A 16,624-nucleotide genomic window follows, 5' to 3' on the forward strand; every position below is an offset into this window, starting at 1 on the left:
TTGAGACCATTCTCTGGTTCTGATACAAATTTTGATTTAAAGTGATCTAAATTAAAATCTTCCGCAAAAATTCCATGTTAAAATTCATGTTCCAAATATCGGTTTAATAATGACAAAGTTATTTTACAAAATCCTTCATTATTTTAAAAATTAACTAAAACAAAGGCAGAGTATTTAAAAAACAGTATGGTAACCAAAAGCCAATATCTCTAATTTAATGTCTTGACAATTTTAAAATGAAATAAACTTTATACATTTGTTTGGAATTTTCAGACTACATATTTCTGATTCTTACAGAAAAAAAAATTATCACTAACAGCATTTCAGATAATGTATTATTAACAGTATTAGGGGAAAATACTTATCAGAAATAAATATTAATTTGTACGTCAAACTTGGATGTGTGGTTTTCAATTCTGTAGGTTCGTAATCAACCTGAGAAATCATTTTATATAGATGCCTCTGGCATTCAAAACAACACAACCAAGTTAAGGTTGGATGTGCTAATTAATATTCATTATAAAGGCTGTTCTTGTCATTTATAGCTAAGTTAAACATCTCAGAAACACAAGGAAAAATAATTTGTTTCAAAAATATAATTAAACATTAAAATTGTTTAAATTCACAAACCTGCTAATGCGTAAATTCCTTTGCTACAATCTTGGTTCTTACCAGAAAAATCACCTCCCATTGTCTGAAAGGAAAATATTATTATTATTATTATTATTGTTGTTGTTAAGGTGGTGAACTGGCAGAATTGTTAGCACACCAGGCAAAATGGTTAGTGGCATTTTGCCTGTCTTTTTACATTCTGAGTTCAAATTCTGCCAAGGTCAATAAAATAAGTACCAGTTGAGCACTGAGGGTCAATGTAATTGACTTACACTCCATTCCTTGAAATTGCTGGCCTTGTGCCAAAATTTGAAATCAGTAGTAGTAATTTTTCACATATGCACAAGGTCAGAACTATGAGAGCAGTGGGGTGGTTGATTAAATCCACCCCAGTACTTGATTGGTATATATTACAATCAACCCCGAACCCAGAAAGATGACAGAAAAAGTTGATTTTGGTGGGTTTTGAACTTGCAAAGTAAAAGAACTGGAATACCACTAGGCATTTTGTCTGTCTTTGTCTCTCACCAAATTCTGCCATTCACTGCTTTCATCATTATAATTATCTCTGAGTTAAACACACAAGGCCTGCCATTTTGAGGGAAAGTGTTAGTCTATACCATTCACCCAATATTTGACAGCTACTTTATTTTATTGACCCTGAAAAGATGAAAGGCAAAGGTGACCTTGGCATGATTTGAACTCAGAATGTAAAGAGCTGGAACAAATATCACAAAGCAATTTTTTTCCCTGGCGCTCCAGCAATTCTGTCAGCTCACCAATGTGTACAATACAATGTAATCATTATAACATTATTATTCCAATAGTGTTTATGTTGTTGCTGGCTGAATGCTCTCCCTGTTACCAACCCTCACATGTTTCCAAGTAAGGTAATATTTTCCTAGAGCCAGGCGTGTCTTCAGAGAATATTGGAAATGGATGACACTGCTTGTATGACAGTGACACTCATTTACAATTGTTGCATGGTATCAAGACAAAGACATACACACATATACCTACATACACGTGTGTATGTGTGTGTATATATAAACGTACACACACCCACACTTACACACAAACAACAGAGGCTTCTTTCAGTTTCTTGCCACCAAATCCACTCACAAGGCTTTGGTGCCCAAGGTGTCACATACAGGGATTGAACTGCAAACCACACGGGCAGAATGCAAGCTTTTCAACCAAACAGTCATGCCTGTACCTACAAAACTAGTTAAACTCTTTAAAATAAAGTCAAACTCTTGTTGAGTTTATAAGTTAACTCAAATACTTACATGTGTTTTTCCACTTCCTGTCTGGCCATATGCAAAACAGGTAGCCATACCCCCTTCGAATATACAATCTACTAGTGGTCTGGCAGCATACCTGAAAGAACAAAATAATCATAATTATAATAATGGTTTTATAAGTTTGGCACAAGGCCAGCAATTTTGGGGGTGGGGTAAGTTGATTACATCAACTCCAGTGCTCAACTGGTCCTTATTTTATTGACCGCAAAAGGGTGATTGGCAAAGTCAATAAAAAAGGTAATGCCATTTCAGCTCAGAATGTAAAGACAGACAAAATACTGCTAAGATTTCTAAACATTTCTCCCGGTGTGCCAACGATTCTGCCAGCTTGCCACCCTAATAACAACAATAATAATAATAATAATAATCCTTTCTACTAAAGGTACAGGGTCTGAAATATTGGCGGGAGGGTTTAAGCCAATTACATCAACCTCAGTGTTTCACTGGTACTGTATCTATTGACCTCGAAAGGATGAAAGGCAAGGTTGAACTTGGTGAAGTCTGAACTCAAATAATAATAATCTTTTCTACTATAGGCACAAGGCCTGAAGTGTGTGGAGGGGGACAGGCAATTACATTGACCTCAGTGCTCAACTGGTACTTATTTTATCAATTCCAAAAGGATGAAAGGCAAAGTCATCCCTGGAAGAATTTGAACTCAGAATATAACGATGGAAGAAATGCTGCTAAGTATTTTGCCTGGCATGCTAACAGTTTTGCCAGCTCACCAGTAATAATAAGCTCTTGTTACAGGCATAAGGCCTGAAATTTTTGAAGAAGGTGCTAATTAATTACATTGACTCCAGTGCTTAATTGGTATTTATTTTATTGATCCCTGAAAGGATGGAAGTCAAAGTCAGCCACAGCGGAATTTATTACAATCATCATCATCATCATAAATATCAATAATAAGATTTTTATCAATATTCTGGATAACAAAGAATATCAGATCAAAAATAACTGACTCTTATTAATGAGACATTAACTTGTGGAACAATCAGTTATGCACCATAATTAAACATAAATTGCAAGCAAAATTTGAAATAATAGATTCTAATTCAACAGTAAATTTATATCACAGAACTAGGAGCAGTCTTAGGTAAGTTGGTGTGAAAAGGGTCAAAAATTGGCAAGATGTGGTTTGGGAGAAATTCAGCAGTTATTTCTAGCAAGTCGGACAACCTGTTCGCTAATGAATAGTATTACTCATTTATAATTTAATGTAAAGACTATAACATCATTATCATTATTATTATCATCTAGAAACACAGTACTCACCGATATACCATTTCATTATTTGCATTCTCATCCAATGCGTAATCATATCGGAAACTTTGATTCTCTACATATTTGGTCAAGTCTACTTTCACTTTGGGCTCATGCACAAATACATGGTCCTTGTTAGGTATTGTTATCACATCAGCTTCACGACGGCTTATTTCTGGAGAGAACAGAGTAGAGAGACTGTTTAGCAAAATGCAGGGTAAAGGAGCAACAACAAACATATAAAGAAGCATTATGGAGAAAGCATTAAAAGACAAAACAATTACTTGTGTATTGTTCCAATCTCATGGAGAAACACTAGAATCTCCCATCAGCTCACACTTTCACAAACTCACTTGCTTTTTTGCCCCTATCCCTTTCACTCATCCCTCTTGCATTCTTGTAGGTAGCCCCCCACCTCTATCATACGCTTGCTCATCAACACGTTTTCCATGCTGGCATGGGTTTGACGGTTTGACTGAGGGCTGGCAAGCCAGAAGGTTGCACCAGGCTCCAATCCGATCTGACAAAGTTTCTACAGCTGGATGCCCTTCCTGTCTATGATTTCCCAATAATTGATAAATAAATGTTATTAAGCATCATTAGCAGCCTCTTTGTTCTTTTATTGTTTTAAACAGACCTAATAATGCCTCAGATGTAATTTATATTAACAATTTAGTCATTAATATCTAATGCAGGTACATGGAACAACTTCTCAGCAACTGATGGTCCAGAATCTCTCTTAATCTGGATTACAATGATAAGCAGGCACTTGAATTTCTCATGACTTACCAGACCAGTTCACTGAATGGCAGCAAGCAAAGCTGCAATTGTTGCATGGGAGAGAGAGAGATAACGAGTGTATGTCATGTGTCAAGTAGGAATGCGTGAGAATGAGAGAAAACTGCAGGGAGGGAGTGAACAAGACAAGCTGTAAAATGACCATAAGAAGGGACGAGTGGGAGTGAGGGAGGGAGACAAAGTGTAAATAGATATAATTAGTTTATGGTGGGCTGGCAGAATTGTTAGCACATCAGACAAAATACTTAGCGGCAGTTCTTTTGACAATGTTTTTGAGTTCAAAACTCACCAAGGTCAATTTCGTGTTCCATACTTTCAGGTTTGACGAAATAAAGTATCAGTGAAGCACTGGGTGGGGTTGATACAATCAACTAGCCCCTCCCCTCAAAATTGCCGGCTTCGTGCCAAAATTTGAAACAATTATCATCATTAAGGCACTGGGTTGGCAGAATTGGTGACACAGACTAAATGCTTAGCTGCATTTGTTCCTGTTCTTTACATTCTGAGTTCAAATCTAGTCACGGTCAAGTTTGCCTTTACCTTTTCAGGGTTGAAATAAAGTACCAATCAACTGCCCCTCTCTCCAAATTACCAGCCTTGTGCCAAAATTAGAAATTAAGTACCAGTTGCATACTGGTTGATCTAATCGACACCCCCTCCCCATTTCCGGCCTTGTACCCAGAGTAGAAAAGAATATGTCAAAGAAGCCCAGACAAAACCACATCTGGGTTACTTGGTATGTTGCAGGAGCTTTCTAAACAAAGGCAGTTTATAACTATATCTGGGCTGTTTGATGTTTGACTAACTAGGGGATTATTGCCTTACTTGGAAACAGATGGGGTTTGGTGATAGGGAGGGCATCCAGTCCTAAAAAAATTTGCCTTGAATTCTGTCTGACCCATGCAAGCACAGAAAAATGGACATTAAAACAATGATATATACATATAATTCTTAAGTAATTTCCTAAATACAATATAGAAGTAGATGGCATTACCTTTTTTATTTAATGGTCTTTTTCTCACACAAACACAAATTTGGTGATCTTCTATTGCATCAGATCCTGTGAGAGGGTGATAGTCAAGACTTGTACGGAATTCTCTGGAAAAAAGAAAAAAATTATTCATTGCCATTAAATGAAAATAAGAAAACCAAACAAACAAGTCATATAAGCAAGCATTTAAAAATTTTTTTATTATCAAACCTGAAATTTTCTTCTTCATATTTGTGCAGAAATAGAAAAACAGTTTCTAGTGATCACAGGGAAATCAAATGATTTTTGTTAATTTATTAGCTTTGCAGGTGTAGGCATAGAAGCACTTCCTAACAATGTGGTTTCCAGTTGTCTCGTTGTTCAGCACTTTTGTGCATCTTATGTGCTATTGCCCTGAGCCCATCAAAGCTTTGTGAATGGATTTGGCAGAGGGAAACTGAAAGAAGCTGGTAGTGTGTGTGTGCACGTGTGTGTTTCTACCTCTTTGTTTTGACATCACATGATAGTGACACTGCAAACTGAAAGAATCCCAGTGTGTATGTGTGTTTCTAGTTGCACTTCTCCAAAAAATCAGTGAGATACAAATGGTGATGATGCCATTTCTCCTGTCGAAAAATCCCCCTCTGGCTACGTCTTCAAAGGTGTGTAGACTAAGAGAGACTTTACTTGAAACTCTGGTATGGATTAATGACAGGAAGGGTGTCTTGCATAAAACAATGCTTCATCAAATGATAACTGAAAATGAAGACGCTTGCTTTCCAACCATATGGTTTTGGATTCAGTCTCATTGTGCAGCACCTTTGGGTCAACTGAAGCCTCATGAAGGGACATGGTAGACAGAAACTTAAAGAAACTCATCATGCACACACGTGTGTGTGTGTGCATATATACAAAGCAGTAAGGGCTTTTTAAAAGTCTTACCAAGAACAAGACAACCTCTCCAATGTTGGTGCCACAACAAAACAGATCTAATGGTTGATGGAAAGAAGGACATCCAGACAAAAAACCATGTCAAAAATGAGAACTACAAAAGTGAGATGTTGTTCTCTGACCTGTCTAGGGCAGCTGTAATTCAAACAAGAATCAGCCTAGACTGTGACAACTTGCCCACCACATGTCAGCACGGAAAGCAGACATACAATGATATCAATGATAAGATCATCTGATATGTGAAGGAATGATCACTAAACAAGAGGCAGGAGAAAGTCAATGTAATAATACTTTATCATAGAGATAAACTCTATTACTAAACATGAGAAGAAGCAGGAGTAGGTTCTCCGCCCTTGGGTGATGCTACAGATCACCGTCCAGGAGTGTTCTGTCATAGACATACATACACATTATTGGATGGCTGTTGACACATGAGTTTCTCTGCCCTTTGCTAGATTTTATTTTTAGTCTTGCAGGGTGTGCAAAATCACCCTCCTCACCAAGCAAGCTTGGTAGGGTTGGCAGTTTAGTCACTGACAACCTGAAGATGCAACAGGGAGAAAGTATTACTTAGAGGAGAGGCAAGAGTAGGCCAATGTAATACCTTATCATAGAGAGAAACTCCCAATTTGGATCAGTGGTGTCATACTCTGTATCTTGCAATTCTCGGACAGCCTGATGATGAGCCCTTCTTTCATCTCGTTTCTGCTTGATTTTTTCTACTGCTTTGACACAATTGGATTTCCGACGACCTGACAAAAAACAACCAAACACTCATATTTAAATCAATTTCATTTTGAGCAGTTAAAAGACATTCTTTGATCTTATTGATCATTTATTTAAAACATTTACAGAATTAATTCTAATAAAAGCAATGTATTCCAGAGAAATATCATAACAAAAGCATTAAAACAATAACAATTTCTTGCACTAAAATAGAATTTCCTGCTACATTATGGAGTGCATTTTGGAGTTTCAACAAGAAAAAAAAAGCGAAAAGGACTTTGAATATTTTTACCAACCTTGATTGTTTGGTATTTTGGATTTTTCGTCTGTTCCATTGTTTACGACAGACTGTCCATTCTGAGAGATCACCGATTGTCGTGGAACTGCATAGCTAGGACGGGAACGACTTAATGAACCTGAGAGAAAACAAGAAAAATAACTACTTTAGCTAATTATTTTCTATGTATTATGTTTAAAAGGAATAAAAGTAACACATAATAACATTAAAAAAACCAGCCTTAAAATTAAATTAATATACACATTTCAAACAGTCTTAGATTAAATTACTTGAGTATATAACATTTTAATGTTTGTATAACATTGCAAATGTGGAACGGCTCTAGCTGTTGCATTTTGTTTCAAGTTTCTTTGACAAATTTTCTGAGACAAAATATCACAGTTACTGCTGTTCCATGTTTGTATATATATTATGTTATACACACAGTTTTATTTTTGTAAACACATTGTTACACACATTATTCCATGCTTGTATATGTGTTGTTATATATATACTGTTTCATGTCTGAATATACATTGTTATACACACTGGTATTTTAACCTAATAATTCTGTCCCTTGGCTCTAACATGGTGTGTTACCACTGAGTTGTTATTCACCTCATAAATTTTGTTGTTTTCACTCATTAAAGATGATTGAGTGAGAGAGGTAATCTATCATAGATTTTAACACATCAGAAATGACATGGTTCCATCTGAACTAGGGCCATATTTTTTCCCCATTACTAGACCTTGAGGGTATACTCTGGCAATGCAACCATTATCTCTTTCTAGCTCCACTTCAACTGACACCCACCCTCATATAAAATGCAGGGTAGCCATATATTGTCTCAACTACAACAAACCTGTTCCTGTCCCTTCTATTATACTTTAATAACCATTTAGCATTTAAACCAGCTAAAATATTCTGCCTGTTTTATGTTCAAACTGGCCATATTCAGCATCTCTCACCTACTCTACAAGGTCATCCTAAAAATAAACGATGACATCATTGAAATCTCAAAGCCACAAAATAATGCATGATCAATTCAAAACAATGTGAATAAATAAACATTAAATTTGACAGAGAACTCTAAATGCTAGGGATTAACATTTCACTACCTCACAACTCCACCCTCTCTCTCTCTCCACTAAACTGCTTTAGTCAAGGATCTTTTTGTCTTGCAAGTTATATGGCAACCTCATGCTGGTATCATGAAAAAAGCTTCCAGTACATTCTGTAAAGTGGTGGTTGTTAAGAAGGGCCACCAGCAATAGAATCCTACCAAAACTGAGTCATTGGAACAACAAACAGTCCTCTGACCTACTGAATGCTGGAGACCTACCCAGCTTGTACCAGTAAAGAAGGCAGACATTAAATGATGTAACTGTCTGTTAGATGTCAATGAATTAAGTGAAGCAAAAAACTAACCAATGCCAAAATCCATTGAAGAGGGCCTTAAGAAAATTTTTTTCTCTCTTTCTTTGTCATGTCTTTTTAAAGTGATCTAAATTTAAACCTTCCCTCAAAATTTCATCTTAATTTATGTTCCAAGCACCAGTTTAATAATGATATATTTTAGTTTATTAAACTCATTATTTCCAAAATTAACTGAGGCAGTGTATTTCAGCAGAATTATGACAATGAAATGGTTAACAAAATATTTTAAAATCTCTAAGACTTATATTTTTTGAAACTGAGTGTTTTATCTTTACATTTTGGCATTTAAATGTAATTCAAGTTTACCAAAATTACCTGACTTTATTTTTGAAGTTTCTCTCGATGCATCTTGAGAAGCTTGTCGTGTCGACTAAACCAAAGATAAAAATAATTATTAAAAAAAATTAAAGCATTTTCAACAAGACATCAACATGAAAGCTTAGAGAGAGACAAACATTGAGAATATTATATACAAAATTATTTTTTCCATTATTAATTGGCAAAAGTTACAGAGTGACTCAAGGGCCAAAAGTTTCATGCATTAGTTGGTACTGATCAGCTTGATAACTTTTATCAATCAATAACGAGAAATATATATATATATATATATATATATACACTCTTGTTTTGAGTTCTATTTTCCTGTTTGTATCACCAAACCTGTATATACACTCACACACACACATACATACATAAATAAATACAGTAATGTGTACACACACACTGCAAAGGTTGTCACATCCTTTTCCCCCTTTTTTTGGTAATCATAACGTTGCCCCTGTCTGATTTGATTTTCCATCTATTTTTCCCCAAGAAACATCTACATAAATTTAAATATTTTTATATTTTACTCAGACCAACCAAGTTCAAATTGTCCTTATTTCTTTGGCACCCTGTATAAATACCATCTGTAGAAAAACAATGAGTAAACAAGACAGCACATAAATGAATTGGAAAAAAATTATATTTTCTCGTTGTTTTTTCTGCCCACCTCTCCTCAAACAGAATGTAAATATCATGTAAAAAGAGCAGCACACATCAAACTTGTCAAATGAATTGATGCTTTTTTTTATTGCCAACATAAAGTAATTGGATGACAGTATTTTTCATGAAATAACATCAGTTGTAAATGATATAAATTAGTAGTAATTTGTGTAAATTAGATGAAACGGAATCCAAGCAAACTGGTGGTGACAGTCTGCATCAAACAAGACTTTTATTATTTGAAAAAAGTAACAGAAAGAATACTGTGAAATCAGTAGGAGGAGAGGAATATCCATCTCGGACAGACACCTTCTTCAGAGTAAAGTAGACAGGAGAGAAGTTTTATCCAAGAGTTATAAAGTTGAGGAAAGCTTAAGAGACAAAAAACAGATGAACTATATGTAAATGTCCTATTTGAAGGCATAAAGATGAATAAACGTATTAGACACACCCTAATTTCAGCAGTGCACATTGGGAAAAACGTTTTTAATACAGTTGAACTTGTAATATGGACTCAACTTGGAATACAGGACACAGGGCTATTTAATGTAATCCTTCACATTCTATTCCATTAGATTTTACATTCGAATATTTCTCTCTTAAAAAAAGACGACATGTATTTAAAATGAGTTTTTATTATTAGCTGTTATAATGGTCATTTGCTAAAATTTTTTTTAATTTCAATTGTGAATTCTCTATTGTAGCATTTATTCTATATTTTTGAACTGGTATATAGAAAACGATTTTATATTATTGTATTTGTATAATTTCTTTTGTATCCTTCATAGCTTTTTGAATATGAAAGTGTTGTTTTTGTTTTGTTTTTTTAATTTCGTGTTTAATGTTACCATACCTTCTTTAATCCTTCAGGATTTAAACTGGTCATATCCAGCCAAAACATTCAACCTGTTTTATGTTCAAACTAGCCAAATTTAGTTACTTACATCTACCCTACAATGTTGTTCCAAAAATGCATAAATCACATCTTTGAAATCTCAAAGCTATGAGATAAGGCAGGATTAATTCAAAACTATTTGAATAAATAAACATTATATTTAACAAAGTGATCTAAATGCGAAAGGGTTAATGAATACAAAACAGTGACAACTGCACCACAGAACCTTTTAAATTGAAACATCTACAACAGTCTGATGATTTACAATAGCAATGATGAAATAAAAGTTCAGTATGTTGAATGCTTTCAATTAATGTAAGAAATATATTAGTTTAATTACAAACAAGAGTCTGAAAACTTGGACTCTGACACAATTTAAGATGCCAGACTTTGGCACATAAATTGACATGCCAGAGTCAAAAAGCTTTGCGTACCATTTCCATGGCCTAGCTTTGAACAAACAATTCTTGATTTTGTGGTGGCCAAATCTAACTGGCTTGAGTTTGAAAAGGTTAGAGGATAAACCAAAGTTTTTAGTTTAGTCAAAGAATTTCAATCAAAACAATATATTTATATAAAAAGAGGTTCTTTCAAACATCCTTGATATGATAACAAGACTTTGTAAGGTGGTACCAAAGAGAAACCATAAAAACATAACCTAACTATTTGAATTTTCAGTCTTATGTTTAAAGCTGAGAGTAATGAAAGACTAAAAAATTTAACATTTACATTATTTACATTTAACCTCATCTTGTTTGTTATTAACACAACGTTTCGGCTGATATACCCTCCAGCCTTCATCAGGTATCTTGGGGAAATTTCGAACCTGGGTTCTCAATTCTAAGGTATTTTTCGATGCTATTATTATTATTCAGGTCACTGAAGAATAGGAAAATATTAGATTTATAAGCCCTGGTAGTTGTAAATGAGTGTCACTGTCATACAAGCAGTGCCCTCCATTTTCAGTATTCTGTGAAAAACCTGTCTGGCTGTTGGGAAGTATTACCTTGCTTGGAAACAGATGAGGGTTAGTGACAGGAAGGGCATCTGGCCATATTATATCTGCACACTCAAGCAATCATGATGAAGTTTATAGTTTAAATATTTCTTAGACATGAACCAATGTCAAGGCAGCGTTTGTGTTGTTAAGCTGATCACAAATCCTTTAATTCTAATTTTGGCACAAGGCCAGTGGTTCTGATGGGAGGAGTGTTAGTCAATACCATCACCCCCAGTACACAACTGGTACTGATTTCATCAACCTTCAAAGAATGAAAGGCAAAGTCATCCTCAGCAGCATTCAAACTTAGGACATAAAAAGTTAGAAGAAATGCTGCTAAGTATTTTGCCTGATGTGCTAATAATGGTTCTACCAAAAATTGGTTAAAAGCTAGATTTAGTAGCTATCCTACTAAATGGAAATGGGTTTGGGAAATAATACTATACATGAGTTAAGAGTTGATCAACTGCTCAAAATGATGCTAATGTTCAGTTAGTTTAGTCCGTGATACTAAAGATAACTTGAACAACAGATTAAAGGATTTGTGATCAGCTTAACAACACAAACGCTGCCTTGACATTGGTTCATGTCTAAGAAATATTTAAACTATAAACTTCATCATGATTGCTTGAGTGTGCAGATATAATATGGCCAGATGCCCTTCCTGTCACTAACCCTCATCTGTTTCCAAGCAAGGTAATACTTCCCAACAGCCAGACAGGTTTTTCACAGAATACTGAAAATGGAGGGCACTGCTTGTATGACAGTGACACTCATTTACAACTACCAGGAGATGGCAACTCAAAGACACACATACACACAAATATGCATACATAGAATGGGCTTCTTTCAATTTCCATCAATCAAATTCACTAACAAAGTTTTAGTCAGTCCAGAGCCATAAAGACACCTGCCCAAGGCACTGCACAATGAGAATGAACCTGAAACCATTTGGTTGGGAACCAAATCACATAGCCATACTTACACCTTTATCAAACTATCATTGTTAACCGGACTCACTGTAATTGTTGATTTGAAATACGAAATGTCCCAATTTTTGAAACCCATGAAGAATAAAATTTATTTGGTTTATGGCCAATAAAATTAAGATTTCAATACACAAGTAACAATTATGAATAATTAAAAACACAGACTAAGAAAATATTAGTTAACGAAAAAGCAAGACATAATGAAATACAGAAAGGAAGCATACATATGTTATTCATAAAGTGTGTGTATGTATATATATAAAAACACTAAATACCATTGGCAAAGCTTAAAATATTTTTGGAGGGATGTGTGTATGTGTATATTTACACACACACACACACATATATATATATATATATATATATATATATATATATATAACAAATTTTACATTAAACTGTAGGATTATTCTATATGCTTTAGAGTACATATTAACTTTTACAAGGAAATGGAAAAGAAAAGGCCGACAGTGACTTCGAAGTTCTAGCTTGTTCACTTTCATCAGACAATCTAACGAAGGTGAGCAAACTGAAACTTTGAAGTCACTGTCAATCTTTACCTCATGTGTGTGTGCATGTGTATATATATGTGTATGTGTGCATGTATGTATATATGTGTGTGTGTACATGTGTGTGTGTGTGTGTGTGTTGTATATGTATATATATATACACACACACATACAATTCATAAAGCTTAAAGTATTTTTGGAGAGGAAGTGTATTATTTACATAAAACATGCCAATAATGAATAATAAATTGATATATAATTAATAATAGCAGTCACATCTAACCCATTGCACAAATGGAAACCACCACCTGATACTTTGGCTGTGTTTAGGGGAATCCAATCTGTTGCAAGTATGCAAGCACGATTTTTTGATTTGGGGATAGCATTCTCCCTCCATCCACAAGCTTGGAGACCCTGCCTTCCATTGCTGATTATATGTATATGGAGGAGCTAGTATAGTGTGCTGTGGACTATCCTGCAACCTTTCAAGCTGAAAGATTGCACAACAGTACATGGCATGATTAAACAGGCTCATCCAACAATTGCAATATCAGAACATGAAACTTGAAGTAGCTCACATATAAATCCTGTGTTTATTAAATGACATCTCTTGCTGGATGGAGTACCTTTCTGTTGATTCCACCAATAATGATGTTAATGTTCAGTTAGTTTAATCCAAGATACTGATTAGTTAATACTCTCTCTCTCGTCAAGTAACCATGTACCTCCTCTTATAACAAGACACCGGTTTCTGTCTCTCTGTCTCACTCTAACCTTTCATCATCTAACACAAGATCACCTCTTCCAATGCTCCCTCCCCTTTCAAAGATTCTTTTGTCGTGATGGTGCCATGTAAAAAGCATCCGGTCCACACTGTGAAGTGGTAGGCATTTGGAAGGGCATCCAGCTGCAAAAACCATGCCAAAATTGACCTCATTTGTGCTGGTATCACATAAGAAGCACTTAGTCCACTTTATAAGGGTGGTTGGTGTTATGAAGGGCATTCAGCCGTAAAAACATGCCAAAACAAATGCAGTAGCTTGTGTTGTTTTCCACCTGGCCAGCTCCTGTTAAACCATCCAACCCATGCCAGCATGGAATGCAGACATTAAATGATGATGATGGGAAAATGTGCCTGTAACTCATCCTCATATTTCTGTTTGCACAAAGTGGAGCTAAACTAAGAGCAAAACATTTCATTGCAATACCACACCATCTTTTGCGAATGGATTATTCTATGCTAAATAATAATGATGGGCACAAGGGCAAATTTACAGGGTGGACGTTAAGTCAATTACATCAACTCCAGTACTTGCCTGGCACTTTATTTTAACCCCCAAAATGATGAAAGTTGATTTTAGCAGGATTTTAGCAGAACATAAAGAGCTGCAAGAAATGCCAATAAACATTTTGTCTGGCATGCTGATGATTCCCCCAGTTTGCTACATTTAAAATTATTTTTGATTAAGGAGCAGAGGTAATAATTTTGAGAAGAGGGTTAGTTTATATGATAATGGTTTTAAATTTTAGCACATGGGGTAGAGGGGAAATTGACTACCTTGGCCCCATGCTTGATTGGTACTTATTTTTTTTACCCCAAAAGTATAAAGGGTAAAAACCCCAGTGAAATTTGAACTTGGAATGTAAAGAGCTGGAAAAACTGCCACTAAGATTATATTGTCTAGTGTGCTAATGATTTTACCAACATTGGTTATCAGGCAGAGGGAGGACAAACACTAATACATATACAACAGGCTTTCACACAGTCTCCATCTACCAAATCCACTCATAAGGCATTGATCGACCCAGGGATATAATAGACGATACTTGCCCAAGGTGCATGCAGTGGGACTGAACCTAAAACAATGTGGTTACAAAGCAAGCTTAACTGCACAGCCATGCAGACAGTTGTGTGTCGGTTCATTTAGTTGTGGAAAAATACATTCCATCCAAGCTGAGAATATCACTTGAGGAAAACTCTTGTCCTCCTAACCAGTCTATGTACTGGGAGTAGGTTGTGAGTGGTGAATAAATTAAGATTACAAAACATGAAATTATGCACTGGTTTTATGAGTCCTTATGATTCATACACACACCTACACACATATATACTACTGTATAATACAACAAACAATAACAGGTACCACAAATAATGAGCTATAACCAGCCTGCATTCATGGCATGTTATTACTAATTTCATTTCAGGGTGGTGGGAAACAAGTAACGTCAAGCATTGAAATATTATTTGAATAGAAAAATGTATTCATCATATGAAATGAATTTTGAAAAATATCACCAAGTTTCTAAATACATTTTTAATCCTTTTGATACCAACTTGTCTGAGGCAGCCTCTGATCCTATGATACAAACTTACTTCATAAAAATTCTATGTTAATTTATGTTCCAAACACCAGCTTAATAATGACAAAATTCTTCATTATTTTCCAAATTGAATGAAACAAAAGCAATGTTTTTCAGAAAAAAAGAAATTAATTTTTCTATTATAACCATGACAGTCTTCATTTTGTAATCTCTAATCTTGTAGAAGAATGGCTGAGAAGTTAAGCAACAGAAAGTTTAACACTTTAGTCTATAAAAAAGACATATCCAGCCCAAACATTGCACCAATTTTATGTTCAAACCAGCCAGATCTGGCTTACAATGTCATTCTAAAAATAAACAATCACATCATCAAAATCACAAATGACAATAAGATAATGGATGATTAATTCAAAACAATGTGAAAAAAAAAAATAAACAATACATCTGACTAATCTGAATGCTAAAGCTATAATGCTCCTACCATCATGTGATACATCTGAAGAAGGTCTTATCTCATCTTAATCAGTCTCACCAATTCCACTTCTACTTTGATACCATCTTGCCTCAGTCGTAAAATACAAACTTGTTTTAAAATGATCTAAATTAAAACCTTCCTTCAAAATTTCATGCTAATTTATGTTCCAAACACCAGCTTAAAAATGATAAAACTAGTGTATTAAATTCATTATTTTTAATGTTAATTGAAACAAAGGTAGTGGATTTCAACAGAAATATGGCAACTAAAAGTGTTAAAAGAACATACAAATTTTTTTTTCAATTTTGTCTGTCTACAACAATGTTTCTTAATATATTTTATTTATGACCCCCCCCCCCTTTCAATCTACTGGACGCTCCTACCCATTTGATGTTTAAAAAATCTTATATTTTTATGATTAAATATTAGAAATTGTATTTAAAAAATTGTTAAAATATTTTTAACAATAAAATCTTACACAGATCCCCACCCCAAGGGTCATATGAACAACAGTTGAGAACTACTGACCTTACAACATTATATATCATTGTTATAATTCTGTCTTTGTGATTTTGGTACCTCATGAAATAAATTTCAAGTGAATTTAATAGATTTTCCTTAAATGTTCGCTTTTCTATGCTTGTAGGGGTCAGATGGAATTTGTTGAGGCAGTTTTTCTATGGCTAGATACCCTACCCTGTAGGCAACATTTACCCGTTTCCAAGCAAGGTAATATTTCCCCCCATGGCAGGCAAGTTTTCACAGAACACTGGAAATGACTAACCCTGCTTATATGACAATGACACACATTGACAACTATCATGTGGTGTCAAGACAAGGACACCAACACACACACACAAGTTAATTTCAGTTTCCATCTACCACATCCACTCAAAAGTTTTGGTCAGCCCAGGGTTATAGTAAAAACATTAATTCAACATGATACACAATGGAACTGAAATCAAAACTACAATGGTTGGCTTCTTAACTACACAGCTATACACAAACACACACACATTTCATATGTACATCCTTGTTTTGTTGTTATTTTTAAAGTTCTGTTTTCAATGTTTGATTTGACTATATATATATATATATATATATATAT

At 34.7% G+C, this 16,624-nt stretch overlaps 1 protein-coding gene across 3 annotated transcripts in view; it reads right to left on the reverse strand.

The window, feature by feature from the left end:
• LOC106879651 (kinesin-like protein KIF2A) overlaps positions 1-16,624 on the reverse strand; it is a 66,186-nt gene that overhangs the window by 19,192 nt on the left and 30,370 nt on the right. For all 3 annotated transcript variants that reach the window (XM_052971046.1, XM_052971045.1, XM_052971047.1), the window contains 7 exons: positions 8,658-8,712; positions 6,924-7,043; positions 6,506-6,653; positions 4,975-5,078; positions 3,195-3,357; positions 1,902-1,992; positions 631-694 (listed from right to left, as the gene is read on the reverse strand). In XM_052971046.1, coding sequence (XP_052827006.1) covers positions 631-694; positions 1,902-1,992; positions 3,195-3,357; positions 4,975-5,078; positions 6,506-6,653; positions 6,924-7,043; positions 8,658-8,712 — 745 coding nt within the window. The remainder of the gene's footprint in view (positions 1-630; positions 695-1,901; positions 1,993-3,194; positions 3,358-4,974; positions 5,079-6,505; positions 6,654-6,923; positions 7,044-8,657; positions 8,713-16,624) is intronic.

The sequence above is a fragment of the Octopus bimaculoides genome, chromosome 10 (genome assembly GCF_001194135.2).
Source record: "Octopus bimaculoides isolate UCB-OBI-ISO-001 chromosome 10, ASM119413v2, whole genome shotgun sequence".
Taxonomy (NCBI): Eukaryota; Metazoa; Mollusca; class Cephalopoda; order Octopoda; family Octopodidae; genus Octopus; species Octopus bimaculoides.